We start from the raw sequence: 9669 nt of genomic DNA on the forward strand, positions 1-9669 counted from the left end.
CAGCTGATTTAAATCATGGCTGCAGAGAAACCCTCCGGAGCCGGCTGTGGGCTGTGTCAAAGTGGGTACTGATTTTGCGGAAGAATTCCTGCCCCGCCTCCCCACAATTGTCCGCATCAGAACAGGACAAGCATCTGACGCTTGAATTCGCAGAAGCTCCCCCAGGCACCGTGCTCACCGATGCGGCCACCAGCCCAGGCTGCCTGTAGCTCTTGGAAGCAGCCACGATGGAGGCGATGAGAAGGAGAAGGGTTCCGATGACGTAATGCAGGAGCTCCTGCGGGCGGAAACAAAGCACAGCGGTGGGTGGGTGGGTGGGTGTGAGAGGGTCCCTTCCTCTTGTGCCCTGCAGCACCCCTCACAGCAGCAAACCCAGAAGGAAGGAGGCCCTGAGGACAAAGAGGAAGTCACAGCTCATGTCCAGCAGGATGGCCACTAGGGACAGCTCTAATCTCGAGGTCAGTTTGTAGACAGTGCCTTTGATGCTGTGATGGTTGCGCCAGGTAAGCATGGTCAGCAGTTCGATCCTCAGGAGAGAGATGGGCTGTCTGCTGCCCTGAAGTTACTCACTAGTCGGGATTGCTTTTGTGGCAGTGGATTTGGTTTGGGGAGGGTTTACCCTCGAGCTCTGGCCAAAAACAACTAGAAAGCAAACGAGCCCCCCTGAAGCTCCAAGCTGAAGCTCGGGCTCCCAATAGCAAAGCCCCCCACAGAGCGAGGTGTGCTTTTCCCTCCTGCTTCAAACACATTCCCGTGTGCTGGCTTTGTGTGGCTGGGCGGACGGAAGGCATTCCATTCTGTGAACAGCCCCCTGGGAAGACCAAGAGGGGCCCCTCGGACTCCGAGTCAGAGGCGAGGAAGGGGTGAGCTAGGAAGTGCCCGTGGGGGTGTGGTGGGAGCCGGCTTTCTCCAGCCCCTGTCCTCCCCGGTTTGTCATGCGCTCTACTCTCCAGATGTGTGCATCAGGCCGAGCCCGGTCATCTCCGAGTCTCTGGGAGAGACCAGGTCTCTGCTTCCGCGGTTTGCCACCGACCATCTACAGCCACCGCGTCCACTCCTCGTCTTTGCAAGTCCTGGGCAGACAGATGAAGTCTGTCATTCTGCAGCACCGGGTGCTTCCCCCCCACCTCTCCTCCCTGATGAACCGATCACAGGGGGATGAGCACCCGGAGCCACCCCTCTGTAGCTGTTTACAAGAATTTAAAAACCGCAGGCAGATCGACCCCCGAGTTCTGAATGAGATCCACTGCTCAGTGTGTCTTTCAGTCGAATGTGTAGGTAAATTTGTGTTCGGCCTGACTTTAGGGCAGGGAGAGACTCAATGTCTTTTCTCGATTTGAATCTTCTCCAGAAGCAAAAGCAGAGCTCGGTGGTGAGGAGTTTACTGTGAGCAGAGGTTGGCCCGGTCATTTCATGGAGGGTAAGTCTACATAATATTGAAGGTGAGGAATGAGGTTAAGTTGGACATTTGTAAGCTCATTCCTCAGTGAAGTTCTGTCCGGCCGGTGGGCGGCAATTAACCCTTGGGGAAGCCTTCCATCGCTAAGCTGATGCTCTCCCCAGACCGTGCAAAGTCAAAACCCTGCATTTCTTCCTTAGTGACTAGAAGGGAGGGCCGTGCGGTGGACCAGAGAGATGTCTGCCAAAGAGCAGATTAGTATCTGGAAGTTCTCCAAGAAGCCCACCCATGCAGAAAGGGGCAGGACAGACAACCTGAGACAGTCTTACTATGAACCTGACCTAGATGCCACTCAACCAAAAATGAGGGGGAGACCCTTGCCTTCCAATAGTTCCTCCCCACCCAACCCACGCCTGTCTGCGCCCCCCAGCTTTTATTCCCCCCTGCTGCTCACTATCCGGATCAGAAGAGGCATCAGGAAGCCCTAAACACCACGATAAAAAGTCAAGAAAAGGTTTTCACTCCAAAAGAAACATTCTTTGAAGGTTCCCAAGGTGGGAGTGGGAGGCATGTTGGGGAAGCAGTGGGCTAGAGGGTAGACAAGCGTTAACTTGGGTGACGTGAAGCCCATATACAAGAGGAATAAAAGGAAGGCTGACCAAGGACGATGGAAGCCGGCGACACTGGGAGGTTTGGAAGAGTTAAAGGCAACAGAGGCAACTACTGCTATAGACACAATGCTACAATACTGGTGGTCTGAGAGCTGGTGCTTGATAGACATGCGGTTTGAACAAATATGGGAGGGGCAATGGGAGTATCATCACGAACATTCGACAGACAGGACTCTGAAAACGAAAGCAAAGCAAGCCTACCGCGATCAGCCAGAATCCTAGGACATGACACAGCTTAGCGTGGAAATGAATGAAATGGAGATTAGAAGAGAAAGGGAAAAATCCGTGTAACCCAAAGCTGATGCTTTGAAAAGATCACAGCGGACAAGTCTTTAGCTAGACGAACCCAGAAACAGAGACACACCTCAATTCATTGTAATAAATGAGAAGGTGGCAGGGGGGAGGGAGCACTGGGACTGATCGTGAATGCACAGCTCAGTTTAAAGGGGATATGACTGTGATGGGGGGGAAGGCTCTCACGTACATATGGTGGGGATTGTACAACTCCCTTCGATGTGATTGAACGACTGAACTGTTCAATTGTATGATCTGTGAATTATATGCCAATGAAACTGTTGGGGGGGGATGAAAGAGGGGACATCACCATTCAGCACCTTATAGAAATAACAGTGATTATAAATAAATGCTCCAAGCCACAGCATGCCAATAAATTAGATAACTTAGATGAAGTACACAAACTACGGAAAACGGACTCAAGACTAGACCTATTGCAAGTGAGGAGACAGACTAATTAATAAAAAGATTTTCCACAAAGAAAAGCTCAGGCCCAGATGGCTTCACTGCTGAATGCTACCAAATATTTAAAGGAAAATTAATACTAATTTTTCACACACTATTCCTAAAGATAGAAGAGGAGGAACAGTTCCCAATCGTGCTACAAAGCCCCAAACCAAGGTAGGATTACCCAACCAGACAGACACGCAAGGTACGAATGCTCCGGAGCACTAGCTCTTATGAATACGGAAACCGAAATCCTACACCGAACACGAGCAGACAGAATCCAGCAACATATAAGAAAATTATGCACTGTGACCAAATGGGGTTTAATCCCTGGAAGGCAAAGGTGTTTTGTCATCTGAAAATCATTTTAATATGCATGTCAATAAATTAAAAACCACACACACACAAATTACAGATGATCTCAAGGGATGCAGAAAAAATATTTGACAAAACCCAGCACCCTTACATGTAAAGAAACAAACAAAAACACTGAGCAAACTTGGAACAGAGGGCACTTCCCAGCCTGAGAGCGAGCACCTTCGAAAAATCTACATCTAGCATCAGACTGAATGAAGGCTTGAATACTTTCCCCTCTAAGACCAGGAATGAAAACTAGGGCGCCCACCTCATCATTTCCATTCAGCAACACTGTACGGGGGTTCAGATGGGATGATCAAGAAAAAGAAATCAAAGATATCCAAATCGGAAAGGAAAAAGTAAAATTATATTTGCAGGTGACATGTCCTATAGGGAGAAATCCTAAGAAATCTACCAAAAAACTATTAGAACTAATAAACAAGTTTAGGAAGATTGTAGGATATAAGATCAATATTCGAAAATCAGTTGCACTGCTATACATTAGCAATGAGCAATCAGAACATGAAACTTACACAGTTCCACTTGAAATAGCCTCAAAAGGTAAAACACATATAAATTTAACAAAAGAAGAATAAAACTTATACCCTGAAAACTATAAGATGTAGCTGAATTAAACTGGAGCAGATACATATAAGTGGGAAAATATCCCATAGCTAAGGATAAGATTTCCTACTCTTAAAGTAGCAGTGCTCCAAATTGATTGACAGAAGTCAATGCTGACTTCTTTGCATGAACGTTTAGAACAGCATCATCAATCATTGTTAAAATGCGGAAGCAACTCAAAGGTCCACCTGCTGATAACAGTCAGGCATCATTTCGTTATTTGAACTCACTGCGACCGTACGTGTGACGGGAAGCACTGACCAGCCCCGTACCATCCTCACAATGGCGGGTATGAAGATCAACACAATGTAGCACAGGCTTACGATGGAGGATCACTGGGCCATCGAAGGCAATGCATGATAGTAAAGTACAACTCAGACAAAACTTGAAAGCATTGTGCTAGTGAAATGAAAAATAGTCACACCATCACTCAGCTCCCTCCCTGAATAAAGCAAACAGAGTGCAGAAAACTGAAAGATGAATGGAAATCATTAGTCCATGGGCTAGTGAACCAGGTGAAGCTCAGCTTCCACAGCCGCCAGACCTGAACTCGATGGGGTCCGGGGACCACGACCCACAGCTCTAAAAGGAAGCTCATTAAAAAGTCCCCTCAGAGTGGAATGGGTGGAACATGCAGAACAAAACTCACAACCATGGAAAAGACCAGGCTACGGGTCAGGAGACCAATGGATCTTCTAAGACCATGGCTCATGGTGCCCCTTCAGAGCTGGATCTGCAGCCACCTCTACGGCCCAATTTTCAGCCAAACAATCGACAGGTCTATAAGGAGAACAATCAACACGGGGGCTTTGCACACCTTAGAATAAGCAAGCATCTCTGAGCAAAAGGGCAGCATGTGCCCCAGGACAAAGTTCACAGGGGTGGGGAAGAAGGCGGACTGGACACAGGGCGGAAGTGGCATCAGTGATGTCACATGGTGGGGATTACATGAGCGGGAAAACTGATTTACTTCATCCACCTTCACACGATCCACAATAAAAGTGTGTTTTTTTTTTAAGTCAGTTTCAGAAGGAAACATGTTATACAATTCTGTTTCTATGCAATGCCCGGAATAGTCCAATTTATACACATAGAAAACATGTGGGTTTATATAGAGCTGGAATAGATGACAGTTAAAAGGGTATAGAATTCCCCTTTAAAGAAAAGTCACTGTGGTGAAATATATACAGCAAAAACATGCCATCTTGATCACTGTAAAGGGTACATGAAGTGACTTTAACTATATTTACCACGACTGCAAACACTCCCCACTATCGATTTCCAAAAGGTTTTCATCAATACAAAGAGAAACTCAGGACTTCTCCATTTCCTGCCTTCCAGCCCTGGTCAGCAGGCAGTACGTGCAAACTTCAGTTTCCATACATTTGTCTACCCCAGGGATTTCGCATCTAAGTGGGATCATACAGTATCTGTCCTGTGACTGGCTTATTTTGTTGAGTTCTGTTTCCGAGGTTCATCCATGTGATCCCAAGTATCAGAACTTCATCTCTTTATGGCTGAATAACGGTACTCGGCACAGAGGGCTTCTTTTGGAGGTGATGAAAAAACTCTACACTTGATCTAGAGAAAATGTCCTACAGTGGTGCTAGATCCATGGCTGTAAATATGCCAAAAGCCACTGAACTGTGCACGCTCAGTGGGTGAACAATACGGCAGTAACCCCAAACCAAACCACTGCCATCAAGTAGATTCTGACTCAGAGTGACCTTATTTATATAGGGTTTCTGAGGCTGTAAATCTTTACGGGAGCAGACAGCCTCAACTTTCTCCCTTGGAGTGGTTAGTGGGCTTGAACATCTGACCTTGTGGTGAGCAGCGACATGCTTTCCAGAGAGTGCCACCAGGCTTCCTCAGATTTCAACAAGGCCTTGAAAAGCATGACATAGTGGGGAGGAAGGAAAAAACAAACAAACAAACAAACAAACAAACAAACCTGCCAACCTCTGATTTCTCTCCTTCATCTCAACATTTATTATGCTAATTCTCATTAACAGAATTACCCACCCTTCTTACGAGTTATTTTCTTCCATGTTCCTCTGTCCTGTCACTTGAGACAACAAAGACAGAGGCGAGAGGCTCAGCCTGTGGGGAGCTGAGAGGTGAGTCTTAGGTACCAGCAGGGTACCAAGTGCATGTGTCCATCAGATAGTGGGAAGGCTGGACTGAAGCAGCAAAGGACAGTCAGGAGGGAGGGTGGGCAGAGGCGGGACTCCATCCGGTCTGGATACCCCGGCTGACATTCTGACTTCTGCATCAGCCCCTCACAGACGGCTCAGGCCAAGGTACTCCCTTACCGACAGGGGCCAGCTGATACAAGTGAGCAGGCGGTAGACGCGGAAGAGGTGGACCAGGTAAAAGATGAGGATCATGATCAAGTCGCAAATGGTGATCACTTCAAAGTAGCTGTAGGCGCTGTAGCTGGCGTCCTTCCACCCGGAGCTCCTCACGCAGATGAAGGCAATCAGCAGAGTGACCTGAGACATAGGTATGGAGACGTCAGAGAGATCCTCCCACCGGGCCCCCCAAGGAACAGACAAAACCATGGAAGCCAACGGAGGGTCCCTCGGCCCTCCCTCTTCCCAGGCCCCAGGTAAGGAACTGCTAACATTCAAGTTATCCAGCTACTTCTTCACTTGTTGGCAGGAAGGAAAAAACCCAACAAAACCCCAGGAGAATTGTCCCCCCAGGGTGTCCAAGGCTGGCAGTCTTTTCAGAAGCAGACTTCCGTGGCTGCCTTCCACCAGGGGCTGGTGGGCTCCATCCACGGCCCTGTTCCTCGGCAGCTACGTGCTTAACCAGCGTGCCACCGGGGCTTCTTGGCAGGCCGGTGAAACCAAACCCAAGCTCACTGTCACAGAGTCATGCGTCTCATAGCGACCCCGCAGGGCAGGGTTGAACTGCGCCTGGGGGATTCAGAGACTCACTCTTGCCGGCAGGAGAGCGCCCTGTCTTTCTCCCAGGAGAGGCTGGTGGTTCTGAAAGGCAAGGCCCCCAGCACCAGGCGACCGCCGGCTCTCCCTGAAGCTTGTTCAGCTGGGCTGGGCAGGAAGCGCCCTTGGAGCGGAAGCAAGTCAGGCAGGGAAACAGGCACGCGGGTGACCGCAATTCCTGACTGGGCACCCACGAGCCAGAAGAGAGAGCAGCATGGTGCTGGGTTGGCGTTCCACATGAGGGCGACCTCTGGATGTGGCCAACAGCCGGCCGTTTCGATTTACAGACCCTGGCAATTCTTACCTTGCACCTCGGGAATCGGTAAAGCGGAAGTTATCATTTCCTCGTGCTGACGTGCAAGACCTAGGCCATCGAAGCCACACAGAACCCTAAAAGGTAGACCTATCTCCCCCAATTTCAGATGAGGACCACACACCGAGGTCCACAAACTCAGCCATGAGTCCAAGCTTGTATTCCTGTGTGCCCTCAATGGTTGCTTTTATCCTAAGTCCCCGGACAGGCCATCCTCCAGGTGGACTCAAACCTCCCACCTCTGGGGCGGTATCTGATTTGTACTTTGCAGAACATCCATACAAAATCGTAGGGTTGATTAACTTGCACAGCTAATCTAGGATGAAGGTTATTTTCTGCCTCTTCTCAAAGGCAGAAGGCACATGCATTTGATTTTTTTTTTTTGTCCTCCAGAAAACAGAGACCAAAGAAGAATCAATGCACGGAATCGCGGAGCTGGTGAAAGGACAAACAGATCTGTCTTAGAAGAAGTACGGCCAGAGGGCTCCTTCGAGGCAAGGAAGGTGATTCGTCATCTCACAGACTTTGGCCGTGTTGTCAGGAGAGCCCGGCCCCTGGAGAAGGGCACCGTGCTTGGTAAAGCAGAGGGCAGTGAAGTGGACGAAGGCCCTCGCAATGGATGGACGCAGTGGCTGCAACAACGGGCTCAGGTATAGGAACAACTGTGAGGATGGCGCAGGGCGGGGTTGTGTTTCGCTCGGCTGTGCGTAGGGTCGCTTGGCTTGGCACCGACTTGATGGCACCGAACCACAACAGCCACCTAACACAGAGAATGCACTGGGTGTGGGAGGCAGGCACTACTGACAACAACGGATGGTCCAGGCCAAGGATGCTGCTAGACACCCCGCAGGGCACCAGACAGCCCCTCACAGCAAATAATGATCCGGCCCAGGTCTCAGTAGGGCTGTGGCTGAGAAACCCTGCTGGGGAAAATGCAAGTCTACCACGAGAACCAAGGGACAAAGTGGACCCGTGTCTGGGAAAAGGGGCCAATGCTGACGACGCTCTGTTTACTAAACTAAGAAAGCGCTCCCTGCCCCTCAGTCCCTCCCAACTTCCGGTGACCCTGGAGGGCAGCGCAGCACACTCGTGGGGGGCCAAGGCTGTACATCGCCACAGGAGCAGAGAACCTCAGCTTCCTCACGGAGCAGCTGGTGGGTGGGAACTGTGGACCCTGATGTCAGATGCACTCTGGGAGAAATCACACCCGGGTTTCTCCAGAGAAGACTCTGTTTACTAGAGCCCCCCACTTCGAGCACTAAGAAGAGCCCCCGGAATCGGCACGGCCGCTGAAACAGAATGCTCAGCTTGGAGCTTCGAGGGGGCATGAGGAGTGTTTTGCTTAGCAGATCAAAACAGAAGAGTGTGGCTCTGATGCAGGGGCAGGAGGAGACCCTCCACAGCTGCCTATTTGCCTGTGCCAGTGAGCAACGTGAACATTTTCATTTCTCGGTTCCTCTCGGGCCAGCCAGCCGTGGAGAAATCATGATTCAGGCCCCGAGGTGGCTCTAAGGCTCACACAGGGGAGGTGTGCTTGGTCACTGCACCAGTGCTGGTGGGTGGGGTGGGGGTTTCCTTCACGACTTGAAAACGCAGATGACAGGGGTCAGGCAGTGAGGGTCCTCAGTGGAGCGGCAGGCACCTCTGTGGGCGCAAAGCCTGCCAGGACTCTTCCTCTATGAGAGTGATGACATTTTTATGGCGACACAGGGATTTGGCAGTTTCCCAAAGAACAGCAGGGGCCTGGGCAGGGCTTCCCCTCGGCTCCCCCAGGACCTACCACTCCGCAGCAGGAAGCACCTTATTTCTCTGCTATAAACATACCAGACCCGTCTGGGGAACCCGCCCATGAAATATGACCTCGCTAGGTCTATCCGCCTAGCCAAGGGCCACGGCACACATGCCCGTCTTAGGAAAGGCCACTTTACTCGCCTGATAATGCACGCTGCTGAGAGCTACCTTTTAGTCCAAGGTGTTGGTCATTTACTCTAAGGAGCCCTGGAAGCGCAATGGTTAAGCATCCGACTGGTAACTGAAAGGTGGGCAGTTCAGACCTACCCAGAGGCTCCACGGGAGAAAGAGCTGGCCATCCACTGCCATCAAGATGACCGAAGAACAACCAAACTCAACGCCGGCAAGTAGATGCCGACTCACAGTGACCCTCCAGGACAGGGTAGCACTGCCCCTGTGAGTTTCGGAGACTGTAACTCTTTATTGGAGTACAAATCCCCGCCTGTCTCCCGAGGAGCAGCTGGTGGTTTCGAACTGCTGACATTGTGGATCACAGGCCAACTCGTAACCACGATGCCGCTAGGAAACCCTACAGGGCACCTTTACTCTGCCACACACGGTCGATATGCGTCAGAACTGACCCGACGGCACCCAACAACAAAGCTACCTTTTGAAGAGCCAGCCAACATCTAAGCTAAAACAAAGACCACTGATTCTGGTTCACAGCAACCCTACATAGGGCTTCCAAAGCTACAAATCTTTTTTTTAAATCGTTTTATTAGGGACTCATACAACTCTTATCACAATCCATACATACATCAATTGTGTAAAGCACATTTGTACATTCATTGCCCTCATCATTCTCAAAACATTTGCTCTCCA

The 9669-nt window shown here is 50.2% G+C and overlaps 1 protein-coding gene across 1 annotated transcript in view; it reads right to left on the reverse strand.

Moving 5' to 3' along the window:
* The window catches only part of CMTM7 (CKLF like MARVEL transmembrane domain containing 7), a 79527-nt gene that overhangs the window by 7769 nt on the left and 62089 nt on the right, over positions 1-9669 (reverse strand). Inside the window, exons 2-3 of the mRNA XM_045297590.1 lie at positions 6108-6287; positions 179-277 (exon numbers count right to left, since the gene is read on the reverse strand). Coding sequence (XP_045153525.1) covers positions 179-277; positions 6108-6287 — 279 coding nt within the window. The remainder of the gene's footprint in view (positions 1-178; positions 278-6107; positions 6288-9669) is intronic.

The sequence above is a fragment of the Echinops telfairi genome, unplaced genomic scaffold (assembly GCF_000313985.2).
Source record: "Echinops telfairi isolate 266 unplaced genomic scaffold, ASM31398v2 ScPeMD7_7420;HRSCAF=8458, whole genome shotgun sequence".
NCBI classification, from domain to species: domain Eukaryota; kingdom Metazoa; phylum Chordata; class Mammalia; order Afrosoricida; family Tenrecidae; genus Echinops; species Echinops telfairi.